Source organism: Saccopteryx bilineata, chromosome 9 (genome assembly GCF_036850765.1).
Source record: "Saccopteryx bilineata isolate mSacBil1 chromosome 9, mSacBil1_pri_phased_curated, whole genome shotgun sequence".
Lineage (NCBI taxonomy): Eukaryota > Metazoa > Chordata > Mammalia > Chiroptera > Emballonuridae > Saccopteryx > Saccopteryx bilineata.
Window position 1 is genome coordinate 39,090,298 of NC_089498.1, and position 21,287 is coordinate 39,111,584.

Below are 21,287 nucleotides of genomic sequence, written 5' to 3' on the forward strand. Positions count from 1 at the left end.
TGCAAATGTGTTTTAAGTTCAAGATCTTGAAATAAGTTCACTCTGGATCATCTGGGTGGGCCCTAGATCCAATGACACACACTGGATCTGTGAGACACAGACACATGGAGAAGATGATGTGGAGACAGATGCAGCAGTTGGGTGATGTGTCTACAAGCCAAGGAGCCCAAGGACCACTGGCAGCCACCAGAAGCTGGAGAGAAGCCTGGAACGGATCTTCCCTCTGAACCCCCAGAAGGAAGCCACTCTGCTGACTCCTTGATTTGACTTTGGCCTCCGGTGGAAAGGCGTGTAGGAGGTCTGAGTGTCAGGAAACCTGATTAAGGACACCTAGCACGTCAGGGAAGAGCTGGGCTTGGCCACAGAATTTCTGTACGTAGACAGGACCGTGAGTGTGGGGGTAGGGGGGTGCAGGGGAGGCATGTCACCAGGTGTAGTTCCCTGAGCTGCAGTTTATGTAACACCAGGCAGGTGACACCAGCTCCTGCCAGCACAGATAGCACCTGCGGCCTCAGCAGGGGAATCTCATTGTGCGTGTTGGCTTTTCTGTTAAGGTGCGGCTGGAAGTCATCAACCCAAGCAGTTAGTTCCTCTTTAGAAGCATTTCCTTGATCCCTTCTATGTGGCCACTTCGAGGACAGAGAGGGCCCAGGAGTCACTCCTCTCCTACGGCTCTCAGGCCTCAGCAGGCCAAACTCCTGGATGTGGCCAACACATGGGTGGTGAGGGCTCTGAGCCGTGAGCCACTGAGCAGACCCAAGTGGCTATGCCTGGAAAAAGCCAAAATACACAGCTGCCCCTGCCCGTCTGGTCTGGGGCTGAAGGAAAGAGAGGAAAAGGCACTGATGCTCGAGGGAAGGCTGACTGCTAGCAGTGAACTTCAGCTGAAATCACCTGGAACAGCCGCCACCGGCTCCCTGGGAGCTGCACCTGAGGCACTCAGCCTTGGTGGCAGGGGACAGGCAGGCAGGGGGCCCTCAATCAGGCCACCTCCTGTATAAAGATGTAAAATGATAATGTGAAACTGCCACCTAATGGTTCTGCTGGCACAGCAAAGACTAGAAGATTACTTCTAACCCTTGATTTCTTCAGGCTTAAAATGGGAATGCTACCTAACAATGTGTGTGCAAACTCCCTAATGTAGAAAGCATTTACGGGTTGGTCTGGCTGCACCTACAGAAAAATCCAAATAGTACTGACTTTAACAAGGATTTATTTTATTTTTCTCACATTAAAAACTGCTGAACACAAGTAGCCCAGGGCTGGTATGTCAGCAAGAGCCAAGCCCCTGCTAGGTTTTAGTTCCCTGTCCTCAGATGAATCTTATGCTCTTAGGATGGCTGCCAGAGCTCCAGCCATCACATTCAAGTTCTAGGCAGGAAGGAGGGAAAAGACGAAGGAAAGGTACTCCATCTGCCCAGTGAACCCCTTTTTAAAATAACTTTCCTGCAAGTCCCTCCCAACACCATCTACTTACATGCCATAACCACCTATCCTTATGTACTATGAAAGGCAGGAAATGGCTTTGTCTAGTCAATTATCTCAGTGACACTGGGGTAGTAAGACGGCCGGGAAGAATGGATGTTGGATCAAAGCAACTTGTAACCCCTACCACAGCCACTATTCAGGCAGGAGAAATTACTATTCAAAAACCTCAACCACGGACTGCAGGGGAGAAATCCTGCGTGAGAGGGGCCCATGGTCCACTGTCATTGCAACCAATGCCTGCTTGCTGGTCTTCAGATTCTACCTGCAGCAAGCGTGGGAGAGGGGTGCTGGGACTTGTTTCTCAATGTACACTCCTAGATGTTTTATTCACTTCTGTAATTAAAAAAATTAACGCTGGCCCTGACCAGTTAGTTCAGTAGGTTAAGAGCGTCATCCAGAAACAAGGTTGTGGGTTTGATCCCGGGTCAGGGCACACACAGGTAGCAACAACAACAAAAAAATGCATGACTGCGTAGAGTAATAAATGCTTCCCTTCTCCCTCCCCTCTCTCTCCCTTCCTCTGTCTCTCTAAAAAAAAAAAATCAATAGAAAGTTAAGCCCTGGCCAGACAGACAGTTCTGGAGTGCTGTCGTCCTGGAGCGCAGAGGTTGACTGTTCAATTCCCTGGCCAGGGCACATACAGGAGCAGCTCAATGCTGTTCCTGTGTGTGTGTCTCTCTCCCCGTCTCAATAAATACCTACATACATAAAAATAAAAATCCGCCTGACCAGGCAGTGGCGCAGTGGACAGAGCGTCGGACTGGGATGCCAGAGGACCCAGGTTCGAGACCCCCGAGGTCGCTAGCTTGAGTGCGGGCTTATTTGATTTGAGCAAAATTCCACCAGCTTGAGCCCAAGGTCGCTGGCTCGAGCAAGGGGTTACTAGGTCTGCTGAAGGCCCGCGGTCAAGGCACATATGAGAAAGCAATCAATGAACAACTCAGGTGTTGCAACGCGCAATTTAAAACTAATGATTGATGCTTCTCATCTCTCCGTTCCTGTCTGTCTATCCCTGTCTATTCCTCTCTCTAACTCACTCTCTCTCTGTAAAAAATAAAAAAATAATAAATAAATAAATAAAAATCCTGTGCTCATTAGAAGGAAGGAAATTCAAAGGGGTGCAGAGAAAAGTTCATCTCCCAGTTCCAGCCCCAGGCTGACCCACACTATAGCCTTCCCCATTCCACAGAGGAATCTGAGCCACCTTCCTCCTGGTCAAAGACCCTCTCCCCAGTGACCGAGGTGCTGGTGAGAGACTCATGACTGTCTTGGGGCACTGACTCAAGGAAGCCAGCCACCAGATGCACTGGATAGAACTCGGAGCAGACTGTGCAGGTGGGGCTCAGACCCAGCAGGTCCTTGTCGCCTCTCCCACTTTATGGGGCACAGTACCAAATGGCAAAGGGCGTTAGAACCTGGGCTGTCTGACCCCTGAAAGGGCTGACACCTCAGTCACAGTCAACTATTAGGACTATCCTCTGGACTTGGCTGAGCAAGCTTCTGGGGAAGCAGAATGCAGACATACATTTACAATCAGCTCCCCTCAAACATAAGCCTCCCCAGGTAGCTTGCCCACAGGTCTGGGGGGCAGCAGGGGATCCATCACCTAACCCTTTCTGGCCCTCACGCCACTAGAAACCCCATGTACTAATAGGTACAAGAGGGCTCATTATTCATGCTCAGAGAGCAAACAGCCGCAAGTCTCATGAAGGCTGCCTCCCAAGGTTGGGCTAAGTCCAGATGTCAGGCTGGATGCAAGACCAAAAAGAGAACAACTTTTGTGGAGGAAGGTGTGCGGAGCTGTCCCTGGTACCTACCCCTCTGGATCCAGCTATGGGTACAAGAGGCCCTGATACACCACCCCTCCTGATCAGCCACTGGAGGGCGCCACAAGAGCAGCAGGTGGAGCAGAGAGGCTGGCCCATAAGTCCCTCTGGGGCCTCCTCTGATGCCCATGGCTGCAGCCTCTTCAGGGCTCCCACCAGCCAGCTCACACTGCCCCTTTGTGTTTAGTGGGGACAATGGCTCCCTGCTGTCAGGTCCCTGACCTCTGCCCCTGCCCCTGAAAAGTTCTGCATTAAACTCTCTGTAGTTAAACCCTCTGCAGACACAGAAGGAAAACATCAAATCTGATGTCACAAGACCTTTAGTTGACATGCACCACATAAGGCCTTGCCCCAACATGGCACATTTGTGACACTCAGGAAGAGGTAAATGATAATAAATACACATCTACACAATACAGTTATGTACAAAACACTTCTCTTCAATCAACAGGCAGCAATGTTCTCGCTCAACAGACCTGCATCATCATAGATGTCACCATATTATCAAAGGCCCTGCAAACAGAAACAGAGCAATTCAGAGAAGAGACTCAGCCCAACACCCCTTGTCTACAAAGAGACAGGCTCTGTGGTACTGCCTGCATCCCAGGGCACTTTGGGAGTCAGTCTCTAACACTCAGATAAGTAACCTTAGCTGAGAGGACTGGGTGTGGGTCTGCCACACTGGCAAAGAGTATCTAAGTCTCCTGCCTCCAACTTCCCTTTGGGTTTCTTAAGGTCCTGCCCACTGGAATTCCAGCGGGGGTGGAGGAGCTGGAGTGCGGGCACGCAAGGCTGCAGTGCAACGAGAACAGCGAGAACAGCGGCTGTCACTGCCCCAAACAGCCCAGGAGACACAGGGATTTACATAAGAGCGCCGGCTTCTCCCCTCTGGGACCCAGGATGACCCAAAATACAGCGTCATAGCTGAGAGTAGGCACCACAGGAAGGGCCTGGCTCGGGTCACTGCAGCGTCCTCTCACATGCCAGCTACAAAAAACCCTTGGAAAATGTGTCCAGAAATGTAGGGAATTCCCAGGAGCAGGCTTGGATGTGTGGGCGCTTCTTTATGAAGCCTCTTCATGATGTTCCAATAGTAAAAGATTGTGTTTATTTGAAGATATCTGCAATCCAGTTTCCTCACTATCCAAGTTCAATGGCAAAGATAAAATTAGGCCGTGACAGGAGGATGTTTTCCCAGAAGGCTCCTGTCCACATGCCTGGTTCTGCAGGTATCTGCGGGGTGCACCTGGGAAACCACATGGGCAAACTCCACCCCATGCCTCTGTTTTATATGTTGGAAGTTTGTGAGTATGTTTGAAAAAAACGGTTCTGCTGCTTCAGAACTGCTGCCTTAGAATAGTGGCCATCACTTAAAAAGACTTTCTCTCCCTTACTCTCAGAATCATTGTCTCTTAGCAAAGCATATGCCTACAAATGAAGGCATCAAATATGAGCAGCAGGCCCACCTGGACTGAATGTGGTCCCCTGGGTTATAGAAGGGGTTACACATCACATCTGTGTAGGAGTTGTGCAGCTTCCGGAACATCTGAAACAAAAACCGACGTTTTTCATTCATGTGTCCACAGGATTACCACTTATTTTTTGTCTCTCAACATTTTAAAACAAAGTGGAAAAGGGAAAACAAACAGGCTCAGGCACGACTTAAAGAACCCAGGCACTTACACTGCGAATCTCATTGTCGCGAAGTGCTGTGTTGGAGGAATCCACCACCATAACAAACTTCACCTTGGAGTTGGTCACGTAGCCGTATCTGCACAGCTGGTTAGGGAACAGGCTGTCAACACAGGGATTCCGTGGCAGCGTGAAACACAGTCTCACCGCGGAGACTGGGAAAGCCGAGGCCCCTCTGTGCATGCCCCTGGCTCCGAAGCCATTTTGGAGAAACATGACAAACCTTCTATCACAAGAAGTGCCCCAGGCTGAGCTTGTCTTGCAATGCCAAGAGGACCACATGGACCTCACTAGATGTGACTGGACACTTCCCTGGGGCAGCTTCTAGAGTTTACAAGAGAAGCAAAGAGCAGGCAGCTAAGCCCCATCCTAATTTAAACTCCAGGGCTACCCTGCCCAGGCCTTGCCCTCTTTATGAATCAATGCTTAGCATGGTAGTGTTAACTGAAACTCTAGTCTAGTGTTAACTGTCCTCTAGTTTCACAGAGGACAAATCCCGACTGCTGTATCCACACCTCTGAATGCCACTTTATTTCACAGAATACTGGTGTCCAGGTAAGCGTCACTATGGGCAAGCTATATTACTGCTTGTGGGAACATCTTTTCTTTTATTAAGTAGCTTTTTTTTTTTTTATTGATTCCTTTTACAGAAAGAAAGAGAGAGAGAACATTCATTCATTGTTCCGCTTAGTTGTGCATTCGTTGGTTCCCATATGTGCCCTGGCCGGGGATCAAACCCCAACCCTGGTGTTTCAGGATGCACTCTAACCAACTGAACTAACCAGTCACATCATGTGAACATCTCTGAACTCCATGAATTTCAAGCCATTTGCCCCAAAGGAGTAGTCAAGATTTTACAGTGACTTGTGGGGCTGGGCCTGATAATGAAATGAGTGAACCAATCATCCCTTGCTCAGTGGCAGCCCCTCTTAGCAAGAAATCCTTTCAGGGCCCTGGCCAGTTTGCTCAGTGGACAGAGCATTGGCCCAGCATGTGGATGTCCCAGGTTCAACCCCTGGTCAGAGCACACATGAGTGACCATCTGCTTCTCTCCTCTTCCTTCTCCCCCTTTTCTCACTCTTTCCCTTTCACAGCCAGTGGCTCACTGGTTCAAGTGTCAGCCCGTCAGCCTGTCAGCCCATCAGCCCCGGATGCTGAGGATAGCTAGGTGTGTGTGTGTGTTGTCCTCGGGTGCTGAGGATAGCTAGCTGAGCCCCACCCCACCCCCCATGGAGATTGCCTCAGGGTGCAAACAGGAGTCTATCTCCCCTCCTCTCATTAAAAAAGAAAGAAAGAAAGAAAAATCTTTTCAGGTATAAAGTAAGGAGTTTCCCTAGCTCTTCTATAAACCTGACAAAGGACAGATGCAGACTATCACTGTTCTCTAGGTAATTCAAGCCTGGATTTTCCCACATTATCCTCCTAATTAAAGGGAAAAAGGGGCATGGTCTCAATTAGCCTCAAATTGCCCTAATTACCCCTGAGCTGAAATCCCTCACCTTTTCTTCAAGTGATGGTTCAAAATGCCTTTCAAGGTTATCTGATCCTACAAGACACCACACAGGTGGAATCCCTGGATTCCTACCTGTGGGGAGAGGCCTGCTGACAGGCCTCCGCTGGGTGTGAAGGATACACCTTGTAGTCCTCTGTGGGATACAGAAGGCCCAGGTAGAGCTCCCTCTGGTCCACCAGGGTCTTCCCCATTGCAGAGATCTTCTCATCCACTACATCCAAGGATGTGTGCACCATGTAGTGGAACTTCAGCTCATTCTCCGTGGGGACACTGCGGATGTAAAGAGGGTAATTCTGCAAGAGAAGATGACAGCAATTGAAGTAACAAGAATCCACCCTGTGAGTACCAATTATGAAAAGAGGCCAGAGCACACAGGGTGGAGAACCAGCTAAGTACCAACTAGCCACGGGAACATGCTGTCATTTTCTAAAACCCATTGGTTAATTTTCCAGACTGCTGGGGCACTGCCTTCAGGGCACCCAATCTAATCTGAGGTTTACAGAGTGTCTGCAAAGGGGCATCACTAGGATGGGCAGAGAAAAAAAAAGATGGCTCACAAAAATGGGTTTGAGCACAGCCTGACAACTAACCGTGTCACCTGGACAGGTCACTCACATTCTGTGTGGGGCCCAGCCCCAGCACGTGCTCTCGTCCTCGCCCCATAATACTGGCTGTTTCCTGATCTGCTACATCCTGCAATCTCTTCACCTTAGTAGAGGCACTAGCGTGCCCTCTCAATAAACTCTTCAAGGCTTGGCTCAAATCTCCCTTTATTGCTGCACACTCATTTCTCACCATCTGAATCCCAGAGTGAATAGCATCTTCCCAGGGCTCCCTCATGTCACATTCACTGCTTCTGCTTCTTGCCTGGCCGCTGCCCAGATATAGTAAACACTGTGCCTACTTTTATGGGGCTGACATATCTGGTGGAGACAGTCAACAAATCCACCAACAAATAAATAACGTGTTGTAATGTAGCACATGCTAAGAAGGAAGCCACACTCAAGAGCTTTATGGCAGGAACGCCTCATAAGCCTGGTCTTACATAGGACACAGAAGGACATCGTAATAGGAGCCTGTGGACAGCTGTCCAGCTCAGTGTCAGGATTCAGAAACAGGTTTCTAGAGAAAATGAAATCTGTACTGGCCAGTGAAGGGGATGGAAGGTGGAGAAAGCGGGCCGGGGAGAGGGGTTCCAGGTGCAGAGACCAGAGGTGAGAGCAAAGCTTGTCAGGGAGCTCCAAGTAATTCCCCTTGAGGCGACCAGGTTATTCGGACATTAGCCTAAGGCGGTGAGAAGACATTGGAGATTTTAGGCGGAGCGTGACATAATCTGATTTGTTTTTAAAGCAGCACCATGACTGATGTATATCCTCTGTCGCTCGAATGAGTGGGCAATGGCGAGGCCGGCGGAACTGCGCGGTGGAGCAGATGAAGTGGGCGCTGACTCGGGAGGAAGATGGGGTGGGTGGGTGGGTTGAGGCGGGGGGCCCGGGCCGGGCCAGGTGGGAGAGGAGGTCCGGCTGGTGGACGGCCCGGGTGACGCTTCCGCAGCTGCAGAAGTGGGTGTGGGCGGTGCCTCCCGGAACCGCCATGACGCCATCGGCTCCGCGAAGCCGGCGTGCCCATCCCTTCGGGGCCCTTAGAGCAGGGAAGTGGGAAGTCGGTGAGCGAGGGCGGAACCCAGGCAGGGGTTCCGGCGAGCGCCAGAGCCCCGCAAGGCCGACCGACCGCCCGCCCGCCCGCGTACGCACCTCCTTGGCGATCACCGCCACGCACACCGCCATCTTGAGAGGGCCGACCGGCCACGTCACGTGACCCCCAGCTGGTCACGCGGTTTCTGGGTCCCCGCCCTTTCTGTCAATCAGCCGGCCTGGCCCCGCCAACGTTGCTCAGCCCGCTTGGGCCGGCCCCGCCCCGCCTCACCGCCCAGCCGGAAAAGCCGCCAGCAGGGTTGCGCGGCTGGCTCTGGCTCAGCGGCGCCCGCGTGGTTGCCATGGCGGCAGTTGCAGCGGCGTTGAGGTGGGGGCTGCTGCTGCTGGTGCTGAGTGCAGCGGGGCTGAGGGCCAGTGGCAGCCCCCAGCCCCCAAATATTCTGCTCCTGCTCATGGACGACGTGAGTCCGGACCGGGCTCCCGGGAAGTGCTGCGCACGGGGCGGCCGTGGGGGGTGGAAATACGTGGGGCGTGGGTTGTGAGTGGGGAAAGTCCCGTAGGAAGAGCGCCGAGGGGTGGTCAGCGGGAGTTGGGTAGCGCCTGGCCCTGCGGGCTGCAGCTTCACAGGCGGATGAAGCTGAAGCGAGGTGTGTCCAGCCTAGGAGACAGTCCTTCATGCATTGTTGACTTTCTTACTCCTACTGCTCTGGAAGGCTGGAAGAGCAGCCATCAGCTTGGTAGAAGCCCCTACTCACTCCTGCCCTCCCACCCTGTGCGTGTGGGGGATGGGGGTTGCAGGGAAGGGGTGAAAAGCTGACCAAGACCCGGGCCTTGCCTGCCTAGCAAATCGATTCCTCGCACCTGCCCTGCCCCAGGGCTGCCCCTGTCCACCTGGGCAGTCTGCTCTGGCCCTATTCAGAATTCTAGTGAAAATTCGGGTCTTTAACTGAAGCAGGAGGAATGGCCCCTGTCACACTTGTGGGTCAGCCCTTTGGAGAGTAGGAAAATAGCAGGATTCCTGTCCGGGAGCTGAGTTGTTCATTTTCCCGTTTGCAACTTTGTACCCTGTGCTCCTTTCCCGAGGAAGCCGGGAGTGAAGGGGAAATTCTGAATCAGCCTGAGGCTTGGGGGGGTCAAGTGGGGAATTCAGGCAAACCTCCTTGGGCGGATACTACTCCCCAGATCCTGGAGAGGTTCCTGAAGCTCTTTGGGCCTTGTCTCCCCTGAGGCAGGGCAGAGGGCAGGCTGTGATGTTAATTTAAGTCCTACGGAAAGATAAAAGAGTGTTCTGGCAGACAGTTCCTAAAACCCTTGCAGGGATAGTGGTGTCTGTGGTGTACTAATGAGATGGCTGAGGCCCTAGGTAGCTTCAGGATGAGGTTCTCAGAAGGCCACGGTATAATTAGAGGGTTGAAGCTTTCAGCACAGCCCTGACCTCTGGGGAGAGAAGAGTGAATGAATGGCTGGAGATTGAGTTCCTCAGCAGAAGTGATTTAATGAATTGTGCCTGTGTAATGAGTCCTCCCTGGAGGAAAAACAAACAAACAAACAAACCCTAAACAACTGGGACAGGTGGAGGAGCTGAGAGGGAAGCAGGAGAGGGTGGGGGTGGGGAGGCTTGCCCCTTCCCCCAAACCTCACCCTCTGCACCTCTTCCTGAGTTGTATCCTTTATTATGAACTTGTAATAGTAAATGCAACACTTTCTTGAGTTGTTTGAGCTATTTTATAGCAAATGATGGAACCTGAGCGGGTTTGTACCTCTAATTTGCAGCAGGTTGGTCAGAAGTTCAGGAGACCTTAGGACTTATGGGACTGAGCCCTTGACCTGTGGGGTCTGAGGCTAGCTCCAGATAGATAATGTCCGAACTGAACTGAATTGTTGGACTCCCAGCTGGTGCTGGTGAGCTGGGGAAGTGGCTGGTGTGGAAATACCCTACATTTGGTGTCAGAGTGTTGTGAGTAAATATAGCTCCGAGTTCCCCAAAAGGCCAGCTAAGACTCTCACAGGAGCCTCCTGTGGCCGTTGGACAGTCCTAGCTGGTTGGAATTGAGAGGCGCTGAGTTTTTAAAATACACTCAGATTTTGAAGACTCAGTACAAGAAAATGGTTCTTTTTAATCTCAATAATTTTTATTATGTAATGATTTTTATTATGAAAAATTAACAACATTCAGATGAACCTGAAAAGATACAGAAACCCATCCATAATTCCACCACCCAGAGATAACACTGGACATGCTTCTTTTTAGTCTCATAAACTCATTCATATGATGACTGCTTCTAAAGCAGGCTCTGCAGCCCCTCAGTTGGTCCCATCCTGATGGCCAGTAGGGAAACCGCTTCCTAATGAACAACATGTTAGTCTTGGAAATGCTTACTTGTCGTTTCAATATTCAGTCTTCTCCAAGTTGGAGTCCCTGTCAAGGCTCATTCAGTCTCTTTTGGATGGTGAGATTCTAGCTGAGTGCTCTGTCTTTCAGGTTCCTGCCCCTTCCCCCTCTCCAGGGTGGCAGTGGGTATGTGAAGCAAGTCATGTGCCCTCCAGTTTATTGGTTTGTTGAATGATAATATTTTGGATATACACTTATACTTCAGAGACTTTGCAGATGTGGTTCCAGACCACCGCAGTAGAGCAAGTATTGCAGTAAAGCGAGTATCATAATAAAAGCGAGTCGTGGCCCTGGCCGGTTGGCTCAGTGGTAGAACGTCGGCCTGGCGTGCGGGGGACCCGGGTTCGATTCCCGGCCAGGGCACACAGGAGAAGCGCCCATTTGCTTCTCCACCCCCTCCCTCCTTCCTCTCTGTCTCTCTCTTCCCCTCCCACAGCCAAGGCTCCATTGGAGCAAAGATGGCCCGGGCGATGGGGATGGCTCCTTGGCCTCTGCCCCAGGCGCTAGAGTGGCTCTGGTCCCGGCAGAGCGACGCCCCGGAGGGGCAGAGCATCGCCCTTGGTGGGCGTGCCGGGTAGATCCCGGTCGGGCGCATGCGGGAGTCTGACTGTCTCTCCCCGTTTCCAGCTTCAGAAAAAGAAAAAAAAATTTAAAAAAAAATCGAGTTGTGATCATTTTGCTGGTGGAGAGTCTTGCCTTCAGTTTATTTACAAAAAAAAAAAAAAAAAAAAAATCCCAGAACACCTGTAAAGCACAATAAAGCAAAGTGTAATAAAACGAGCTATGTTTATATTGAGTTAAATAAAATGAATTAGTCTCATTCATTTGTTTCTTTTTGCCTTTTTCAGGGGGCTACTAGAAAGTACAACACAGGTGGTTCCTGTGTATTTCTGTTGGAAGTGTTGTTTTAGGCCCTGGGGGTTTTCAGCGGTGGAGTATGACCAGCACCGGGAGTATTTTTACCTGAGGGGGGCTGATATACGGAGCCTCCCTGGTTGGGTGCCCCATGTGGGGTAGCAGGAAATGGAACAGTGGCCAGTACCCCCAGTGCTGGGCCTCTCTGGTACAGGTTCCTTCTTGTGACTTTGGGGTTCTCTGGCAGCTGAAACCAAAAAAGTCAGGAAGATCTTTGTCCCTGTCAGCAAACGTGGATAAGTCAGAACTTTCTGGTGGCAAATAACAGAAAACACATGCAAAGTGACTTAAGCAAAATGGGAAACCCAGCTCTCCTGACTAGACAGGCTGGGGCAGCTGTGACTGCAGGCAGCAGGACCCAGAAGCCCCTTGTGTCCTCACCTGCCCTATGGTCAGCAGGCCCATTGGGAGGGCGCACTGCCCTGAAGGCTCAGTTCATCCTCCTGAGCCAGCCGCACTGGCTGGGGAGGGACCCGTTGGCCTGTGCAGCTGGGGTCTCTGGCCAATGCCCTGCCCCCAGAGAGCCAGTCAGGGAGCAGGATGGGTTAGGTGTAGGTAGGTGTGTAGACCGTTTCATGGAGGGTAGTACCTGAAGAGAGTAGGAATAACATCTGCCTCCTTATTCCCCGTTGTGTCCTCAGACCCAGGACAAGCCCCAGTAGACATGAGTTGAATGAGTTTGGAAGGCGGTGAGAATCATTTCTTCAGCTCTGTTCTCCAAGGCTAATGAGGCAGGGTCGGTGGGGACAGAGCTTCCTCTGGGGCATCCCAGCCCAACTGGGCCCAAGACCACTCCCGCTCCCAAGGGCCTAGCATTCTTTGCAGCTGGGTCTCTTATTTGTAAAATAGTACTAAGGACTATTCTGGCCCTGGCTAGATAGCTCAGTTGGTTAGAGCATTGTCCCAAAGCACAGAGGTTACTGGTTCAAGCCCCAGTCAGGACACATACAGGAACAGATCTATGTTCCTGTCTCTTTCTCTATCTCTCCCTCTCTCACTAAAATCGATTTAAAAAAAGAAAAAACTGCTCTGACTACTGAGGAAGTTTAAAGTCAAGCTGCACAGAGGCCAGCTCCAATGTGACCACTGTGGACTCATCAAGCAAGTGCCCCAACCTGTGCCTCCAGAGCCAGTCAGCAGGCCCTGGGACACCCTCCAGTGCATGCGTGTCTTTATAACAGCCCTTCGTACCAGCAGTGAGTGATGCTTGCATTGCTCCAGAGTCTGGAGATTGTAAGTGAAGGGAAGGTTGAGGGCAGGAGGAGGGCTGTAAGTCCTGGGGCCCGGCTGGCTTACATTCCCTGTGAACATGGGTGGTCATGTAGGAGAGGGAAAAGATACTAAGCACTGCATGTGAGGTAATTTCACTTATTCCCTAATAACTGCAAATGGATGTTAATACTCCTATTTTTGTAGCTACGAGTAATAATAGAATAATGAGTAATAATAGAATAATGAGCAGACACGAGTTAACACAGTGGGCCAGTGATTGCCGGCCTCAGAAAGGCCTACCTATAGGCACGTTGGCCCTTGGCTGGCATCTAGGTCCTGAGATTTGGAAAGTTCCCCCCCTTCCCCAGTAAGAAGGACTACATTGTCTATGCAAACGTGATTTATATTGAGTATCTGCCTTCCTCCTGGGACGCTGGTGGAACTTTTGGGGCACCAGGCAATGGGTACAATGTGACCAGCCCCTCTGCCTCTCTTTCTTCCTCTGACCCGGGACTTGCTCTGTCTAGAGCAGTGGTTCTCAACCTGTAGGTCACGACCCCGGCGTGGGTCGAACGACCAAAACACAGGGGTCGCCTAAAGCCATCAGAAATACATATTTTATTTAAAAATGTATTGTATAATAAATACAAGCTGTGCCACTGCAGCCTGCGCTGGGGCTCCTGCTAAGTCAGCAGGTGCTAGAGAGGATGCTTTCCTGCCCCCACCCAGCCCCCACCTTAGGCTCATAGGCTCTGCCCCTGGACATGCAGACTTTCTACGGGGCGTCGGTGGACTCAAGCACGTTGTCCCTTCTCTGCCCGAGAGCACCCCACCTGCCCGTGTTCTGTCGGCTGCACTTCTCTTCAGGCACGTGTTTTATTTCAGCTCCTATGTTACCAAATGGAAAACCCATTTCAATGACTTCAAAATAAACCATCTCCAAAGAAATCCAAAGCTGAAAAAGGGCCAAAACCAGGACTCTATGGCCATAAGGGCCTTAGAGAGCAGATAGCACGGTCCAAAGACAAAGGCCCTGAGTAGGCTCTCAGACCCCCGTGTGTCCCGACCAGCCTAGAGCTAGGAGAAGGCAGTGGGAGAGGCGTGGGGCCGGAGCTCACCAGAGGCAGTGTCACACTGCTGGACTCACCCTTATGGGGAGGGTGGCTGTCTAACCTATCATGCAAAGAAGGGGCATTAACAATTACAGTCAGACAACAGGCCTAACTGGGACTGTCCCAGGCAAATCTGCGTGCACAGCCACCCGGTATGACCCAGAGTTGCCAGATCACTTCATGAGCTCATGGGGCCCAACTCTGCGAAAGATCTGCAGAAGCAACCCATTGTCTTCGGAGTTTTCCAGGTCAGCACACTGCTGTGTCCAGTCTTAGGCGAGCACTTTTCTCTGAGTTCCAACCGTGTCCTGTCATACAGGCCTGAAATGTCTTGTTGGCTGACTCAGCAGAGCCCATGAGTGAGAAGAGCTTTAAGCAGCCCCTGGAGAGATGGGGAACCACCAGAGTCTTACTAGGTCTCAGCAGAACACCAGGTGCCTGCACTTTAATAACTGCTCTGTTGAGATCATTCACAGTACGTGCAGCTCACCCAGTCAAAGTGTACAATTCTGTGATTTCTAAGCTAGTTCCAGCATTATGCAGTCATCACCACAGTCAACTTCAGATCATTCTCATCACCCAGAAAGAAGTCCCACCCCCACTGGCAGTCACTGCCTATTCTCCCTCAGCTCCTGGCAACTGTCAATCTACTTCCTGTCTCTGATTTGCCTGTTCTGGACAGTCTATATAAATAGAGTCATACAGTATTTGTCCTTTTGCTGGCTTCTCTCACAAAGCTTCATGTTTTTAAGGTTCATCCATGTTGTAGCATGTTTACATGTTACTTCACTCCTTTTCATGGCTGAGTAGTATTCCAGTGTTCGGATGGACACGCTGTGTTCATCCCTCATCAGCTGGCACTTGCTTGACTGTACCTTTTGGCCACTGGGAGGAGTGCTGCTATGGACATTATCATACATTCTCGTGTAGACATACATTGTGGACTCTGTTGCAGAGACACTCAGGAGTGGAATCCCTGGGTCAGATGGTCACTCCAGGTTTGGTGCTCAGACACCTTATCAGGAGGGACTAATGTGTCACTCCGTGAGGGAAGGCCCGACCCCAAGCAGGCTGCAGCATGCAGCTGGCGGCTGGCGCATCCTTGGTTTGCTGGCACTGTTCCACAGCTGGAGCTCTTTCCATCTCCTACCCCTTGTCCAGGAGAACAGGAGACGACAGTTAGCCACTGTGAAAGTGACACCCTGGGGGCTCATGCTGAGGGGACATCTAAGGAGACCCAGCGTGGAGGGACCTTGTTGCAGTTCATCCAGGCTGTTGTAATATTCCATACTGTGTGTATTCATTTCCTGGGGCATAACAAATTACTACAAATTTGGTGCCCTAAAACAACAGAAATCTTTTCTTTCCCAGCTCTGGAGGCCAGAGTCTGAAGTCAAAGTATTGATGGAGCTGTTTTCTCCTGAGATTCAGAGGGAGGATCCTTTCTGCCTCTCCTCCTTGGCTTGTAAATGCATTACTCCAATCTCTGCCTCCATTGTCTGCCCTGTATGTCTGTGCCTCCCCTCCTCTTATAAGGACACCAGTCATTGTACTTAGGGCCCACTGTACTCCAGTATGACCTCCTCTTAGCTAATTACATCTCTTCCAAATAAGGTTACATTCACAGGTTCTAAGCTGACATAAATTTTGGGGGCCACTCTTCAACCCAGTGCCATATAGATAAACCACATTGTGTTATTTGGTGCTCCTTTGATGGACACCAGGGTGATGATCCCCTTGGGCCATCGTGAGCCATGCTGCTGTGGACGTACGTGTAGTTCTGTGTGGTATGTCTTCCAATAGTGGCACAGCCGGGTCCCATAGCCACACTTCACTTAGCTTTGTGGGGAGCCTTCTACTTGATGTTAAATCTCAGTCTACACAACGACATATGACAGCTTCTCCATGTTGAGGTCAGGGTGGAGGTGAGCCCCAAAGGTCAGCTACCGCCCATGTTCCCTGTGCCCAAGCTAGGTGTTGGATTGGGCGCAGGCCCCAAAGATAGAGGAAGGTTCAGTCCACCTCTTCATGCTTTTTCCTGCAGGTGGGGTGGGGTGACCTGGGAGTATATGGAGAGCCTTCCAGAGAGACCCCGAATTTGGACCGGATGGCTGCTGAAGGCATGCTTTTCCCGAACTTCTACACAGCTAACCCCTTGTGCTCACCATGTAAGTCAGGGCTGGCCCACAGGCACAGGAACTAGGCAGGGGAGGTGGGCACAACAGGGGAGAGAGGGCATAGGGAGCTGGCATTGGGCCAGTTACGGGGGACATGAGGAACAGGAAGCCTTGACAAGGTGGCAGTTTCACCACATTTCCTCTGAGAGCCAAGAGATAAGGCACGCATGTGCGGCCTTTCTGTTGGCTCCCTTGCACATTGGATCCTGGGTCCAGGCTATGTGGGGCACAGGACCTTAGGCCACTGAGGACTTGTCCCCTGTAAGGATCTTTGAGGCCAAAGTCACTGCATGTGGTGGCGCCAGTTTCCAGGGGCTGAGTGCTGTGGCTTATTCAGAAGCACCTAACTGGGAAGTGGCTCTCCACCGTGGGGATGGGGTCAGTCAGGGTTGCAGGTGTGGGGCAGCCTGTTCCTACCCCCCCACGGGAGAATCACTGCTGCTGAAGGGCTTTTACATAAATGCTGATCTTGAGGAAGAGAAGAAATGCTGGGTGGGAGGGCTCATCTGGGGCCGGTGGACCTGGGAGGCGGGTAGAGTGATTGGGTGGCTGGACATCACTGAGCTGCAGGGCCTAGCCAGTGCTCTCTGGTGACTCACCTCCGAGCCAGTCAGTACAGGGACAGTCTGCCCACTGGGCCTGGGAGGCTGGCAGGGACTTAGCTCCGCAGAGCAGGCCACGGGCCTGACACATGACACATTCTCATTTTGTTTCTGTTCTTCATCTCCATGCAGCGAGGGCAGCCCTGCTCACCGGACGTCTGCCCATCCGCAATGGCTTCTACACCACCAACGGGCAGGCGAGGAATGGTGCGTGTGCCCTGGGCTGGGCCAACAGTCTGGGGGGCTGAGGACTAGAAGGGCGAGGGAGGGGCATCTGTCACCTATTTTCACATGTGACCTTGCTTCTTCAGGACAGCACTCTACCTAAGGTTAAGGGCTTTGTTTGGTTTATAACATGCCATTTAAAACAAATTGCAGCGCTTTCATCAGAAACAGTGCATTTTCAGCAAGTAAAAAAGAAGGGAGGTTAATGTAAGGTCTCAGATATCCAGGCCAGAGCTCCTTCCCACCTCCTGCTTTGAGGAGGATGGCTGAGGCCAGTGGGCGCTGCTCACTGCTCCTTCCTGCCGTGTCCTGTCCCAGGGCTGCCAGGCAGAGCCTGGTGAGTTGGGCACACCACCCCTCAAGGAGCTGCTGCCCATTGGGGCAGGCATGCTGTATGACCACAAAGAGACCCGAGGAAGCCAGGCACTGTGAGGTTAGCAGGGGACAGCTTTTGGAGAAACGTAGTATAGAAAGCACAGGGGAGGCTGACGTGAGTGGGACCCTCATAGTATCCCCCATGGCAAGCTCTGGAGACCCCTGGGCAAGCCACCAAAGGGGTCAGGAGCCTGGCTGAGAGTCCCAGTTCCTGTAGGGTGGGCGGCACAGTCTTCCCTGTCCATCCATACCCAGTGCTGTGCTGACTATCAGGAGGTTCCTAGAGGACCCCAGAAGTACCATGTGGCAGTGCCAGCGCCTCACCAGGGCTTTTCCCATTGACTCTGAAGGGCCAGCGTTCAAACCCATTACCTTCTGCAGCACAGCCTGCTCCGTGTGTGTGAGTGGCTCACGTGCTGCGGTGCTCTTCCAGCCTATACACCGCAGGAGATTGTGGGTGGCATCCCGGACACTGAGCTCCTCCTGCCCGAGCTGCTGAAGGGGGCCGGCTACGTCAGCAAGATCGTGGGCAAGTGGTGAGTCCTGACCCTTGCCTGGCTGGGCGCATCCACACAGGGTCATTGCTAAACATTTTCCAATGGTGAAACCTCTTGGGTGGGAAGAAGCGTCTTTGAATTTCAAGTCTGTTTAGATGTCTGAAACATTCCTTTAAAAGCTGGGATGGTCATACCACTGGGACTTCCCATCTCTAGGCTGGGGTGTTGACTGATGTGGTGTTGCCCATCATTCACAAATACTGCACATCCCAGCCACCTGCCCATTCTCTCCATTCTCCTGGTGTTGCCTGCTGCTGCACTGTCACCAAAGGAGCCACATTATTACACACACAGTGCTGTCATGGATGGCCCACTTTGTCAGCATGCACAAGGGCTCTGTCTGGTGGTGAAATGAAGAAGCAACCAGTGGTCAGGACGGCAGAGTGGTAAATGTTGTGCTCACCTGCTCTCACAACCACCTCAAACTACAGCTAAGCTACAGAACAGCCATCATCGAGAACTCTGAAGTCTAGCTAAACAGAAGTTCTATAAGGATATACAGAAGAAGCGGTGTTGAGACTCATGTGGTTACAGAGGTGTTCCTATGTTGTTCAGAAGTATTTTATAATATTAAAAAAATTCTAGATTAAAAAACATTGGGAAGCAAGAAAAAAAATAAAAAAGCAACTAGGAGTTAGAGAATAGTTAGTTATATAGTCGTGCAGTGTGGAGTCATTGGGATCAAATGATCACGGTTATAGAAATTCACATTACTATGCATGCTGTTATGCTGTTTTAAGTATGTTAAGCAGTTTCTGTCTCTTATTCCCTGAGGATGCGTAGTGGGTTGGTATAAGGGTCAGACGTCCTCTTTCCTTTTCTGGGTGTTGGGGCCTTTAGAGAACAGTAAGCTTACTTCCTACAGGAAACCTTCCATGGTTTTCTATCCCTAATTGTCTCTCCTTCAACACACTATGGACCCTTGGCCCTTAACCCCTCTGGCATTCCCCACCACTGCTTTCTCAAGGATGAATGCCTTGTCTGTGCCCATTGGGAATGGCTGCTCTTTGGATATTGACAGTCATAGGGATGGGAGATCCAGACACTGAAAGAGGAATTGTCAGAAAATCCTGGTGAGTTAGAGGCTGCCTAATGAATGCTTTCTCCCTCCTGAGACAAGTCGACACGCTCAGAGGAGGTAGTGACTGCAGAGCAGAGCTGGTGGGGCACGTTGGGCTGAGGGGGCCTGGTTGCCTCCATGATGCAGAGCATTGCCGGGAAGGCCCAGGGAGACGGTGGCAGAGGCCGGCCATGAAGCCTGCCAGAGCCATGGCAGGGCTGCACTGGCAGAAGGAAGAGCCCCTGATAACTGTAACTGTGTGCCTGCCTGGCAGCTCTGTCTTGGGTCCAGTGGCCTCCCATTCTTTTCATTGACTGGGGCAACCAGCGCTGAAATGGGAGTGTCTTTCTGTGAGGACCGAGGTGAACATAGATACAGAAGAAGGAGTTGTGCAGGACCTGGAGAAGCAGCCCCAGGTGAACTTGGGGATGTGGGTGCAATGCTGGTGGATGAGCCAGGGTCAGGGCAGCTGTGGCCAGAGCGAGGACAGGCTCAGGGAGCCCCGGGACAGGACATGGCAGGGAATGAGCAGTGAGCAGCGCCCATTGGCCTCAACCATCCTCAAAGCAGGAAGTGGGAAGGAGCTCTGTTCTGAATTCCTGAGACCTTTCATTAACCTCACTTCCTTTCCACTTGCCTGAAATGCCCTGTTTCTGCTGAGAGGACTCCCTAAAGTATCCTGGGTTCCTGTTTCTAGGCATCTGGGCCACAGGCCTCAGTTCCACCCCCTGAAGCATGGATTTGATGAGTGGTTTGGATCCCCCAACTGTCACTTTGGACCTTATGACAACAAGGCAAGGCCCAACATCCCTGTGTACCAGGACTGGGAGATGGTCGGCAGGTAAGGGTTCCTTCCTTTCTCGCCCTTTGATGCTGAACCCAGCCCTTGCCCGCTGGGGCTTCTTAGGAGTTAGATGGAGTTTCTGGATGCATCTGCCCACCAGGTCTGTTGTCCCAGTGTGTTGGGCTCTGCTTTGGCTGCTGATGTCATGCCCGGAACCTTATAGGGCTGGCCTACGGGATCTCTTGAGCCCTCGGGGATCTCTCACCTTTTTAGAAAATATGATGAGAGCCACAGGTGCTCTCCAGAATAAGGAGTATTCATGCAGTAGCCATTCCCATGGTTTCTAGGCTGGGTTCATGCAGCCCATTGGCAGGTCCTGGGCTCCAGCTCCAGAGGCTGTTTGCCATACCAAGTAGGCATGGCAGCTGCGCGCTAGATGTTGAGGAAATCAGCATCATCACAGTGTATATGATGGGAAGAACCCTACTTACAAGCCTGCCAAGAGCTCTGAAGGGTAGGTGGCCCCAGGATCACCCTGGTCCTGCCCACATCCTGGCAGCGGGGTGCCTGCAGCATGGCCACACCAGGTGGGACCCTGGTCTTTCTTGAGTTTTGTTTGTCTTAATCTTTCTTTCTTCATTTTTTTTTCTTTCTTCATTTTTTATTATAAATTTTTGGTTGGACTTCATTATGTATCAGTGGACGAAGAAGAGCTGGGCCAACTTATTGCCATTTTTAATAACTTTAAAAAGAATTCACACACAAGACAGTTCACCCATTTAAAGTACACAGTTCAGTGTTTTCTAGCAAATCCACAGCCTCATGCGGCCATCACATTGCAGAACACTTCCATCGCCTCAGCCCTGAGGGACCGGAATCCGCCTCTTGCCTTCCTTTCTCTCGCCATCCTCTCTGTCCTTACCTGTTGCCTCCCATTCTTCTCCCAAATGGTGACCATGGTGCCCAGTCTCAGTCCCAGGTTGTCCTTCAGGAAACCATGACCTGAGGAGTAGTGCGAGTTTCCAATTTCATTTGTTCATAAATTGAACATTTCCATGTTTGTTTATTTATTTATTATATTTTTTTGCAAGAGAGAGACAGAAAGGGAGAAAAAGGGAGAGAGATAAGAAGCATCAACTTGTAGTTGTATCACTTTTAATTGTATGTTGATTGCTTTTCATATGTGCCTTAAGTGGGGGGGGGGCAGGGGTGCTCAAGCCAGTGACCATGGGGTCACATGGGTGATCCCACACTCACTGCACTCAAGCTGGATGAGCCCATGCTGAAGCTGGTGACCTCCGCTCAAGCTCCATTTTTTTTTTTTTTTTTTTTTTTTTTTGAGAAAGAGGCAGGGAGAGAGAGAAAGACAGGAACATTGAGCTGCTCCTGTATGTGCCCTGACCAGGGAATCGAACCTGCAGCCTCCACACTCTGGGCCAACACTCCAACCAGTCGAGCTATACGGCCAGCGCTCCATCATTCTTTTAAATGAGGCTCATGACTTTGCCTATGAAAAGGCTTTCTTTATCTGAAATATTTCTCTCTGAATGTGTTCATTTAGGTTTTATGAAGAATTTCCAATTAATCTAAAAACTGGAGAAGCCAACCTGACCCAGATCTACTTACAGGTAATGGAAGCCTTGGGTGGGCAGACCCTGCGGCGGGGAAGGGTTAGCCTTCGGGGAGAGGCAGATGGTGTGTT

At 51.3% G+C, this 21,287-nt stretch overlaps 2 protein-coding genes across 5 annotated transcripts in view; one reads left to right on the top strand and one right to left on the bottom strand.

Moving 5' to 3' along the window:
- Nucleotides 1-1,196: 1,196 nt before the first annotated feature.
- TRAPPC2L (trafficking protein particle complex subunit 2L) lies at nucleotides 1,197-8,368 on the bottom strand. Of its 4 annotated transcripts, none has more exons than XM_066243064.1 (5): nucleotides 8,274-8,368; nucleotides 6,664-6,812; nucleotides 4,998-5,085; nucleotides 4,781-4,860; nucleotides 1,197-3,827 (listed from the first exon to the last, which is right to left on the bottom strand). In XM_066243064.1, the coding sequence occupies exons 1-5, from the start codon at nucleotides 8,304-8,306 to the stop codon at nucleotides 3,782-3,784; spliced, it is 396 nt and encodes a 131-aa protein (XP_066099161.1). In that variant the 5' UTR covers nucleotides 8,307-8,368; the 3' UTR covers nucleotides 1,197-3,781. The 4 variants fall into 4 exon arrangements, with proteins under 4 accessions (XP_066099161.1, XP_066099159.1, XP_066099158.1 ...); XM_066243062.1 differs by having other exon boundaries at nucleotides 6,640-6,812; XM_066243061.1 differs by having other exon boundaries at nucleotides 4,998-5,109; nucleotides 6,592-6,812.
- Nucleotides 8,369-8,437: 69 nt separating this feature from the next.
- GALNS (galactosamine (N-acetyl)-6-sulfatase) overlaps nucleotides 8,438-21,287 on the top strand; it is a 31,090-nt gene continuing 18,240 nt past the window's right edge. Inside the window, exons 1-6 of the mRNA XM_066243527.1 lie at nucleotides 8,438-8,635; nucleotides 15,850-15,973; nucleotides 16,717-16,791; nucleotides 17,618-17,720; nucleotides 19,499-19,642; nucleotides 21,147-21,213. Of these exons, the coding sequence (XP_066099624.1) occupies nucleotides 8,516-8,635; nucleotides 15,850-15,973; nucleotides 16,717-16,791; nucleotides 17,618-17,720; nucleotides 19,499-19,642; nucleotides 21,147-21,213 (633 nt within the window). The 5' untranslated portion in view covers nucleotides 8,438-8,515. The remainder of the gene's footprint in view (nucleotides 8,636-15,849; nucleotides 15,974-16,716; nucleotides 16,792-17,617; nucleotides 17,721-19,498; nucleotides 19,643-21,146; nucleotides 21,214-21,287) is intronic.

Coding starts and splice junctions, on each gene's coding strand:
- TRAPPC2L (XM_066243061.1), bottom strand. CDS start 8,306: ATGGCGGTGTGCGTGGCGGTGATCGCCAAGGAG. Junction 6,813..8,273: donor TGGCGGTGATCGCCAAGGAG/GTGCGTACGCGG, acceptor CTTCTCTTGCAG/AATTACCCTCTTTACATCCG. Junction 3,828..4,780: donor GGGGACCACATTCAGTCCAG/GTGGGCCTGCTG, acceptor TTCTGTTTGCAG/GGCCTTTGATAATATGGTGA.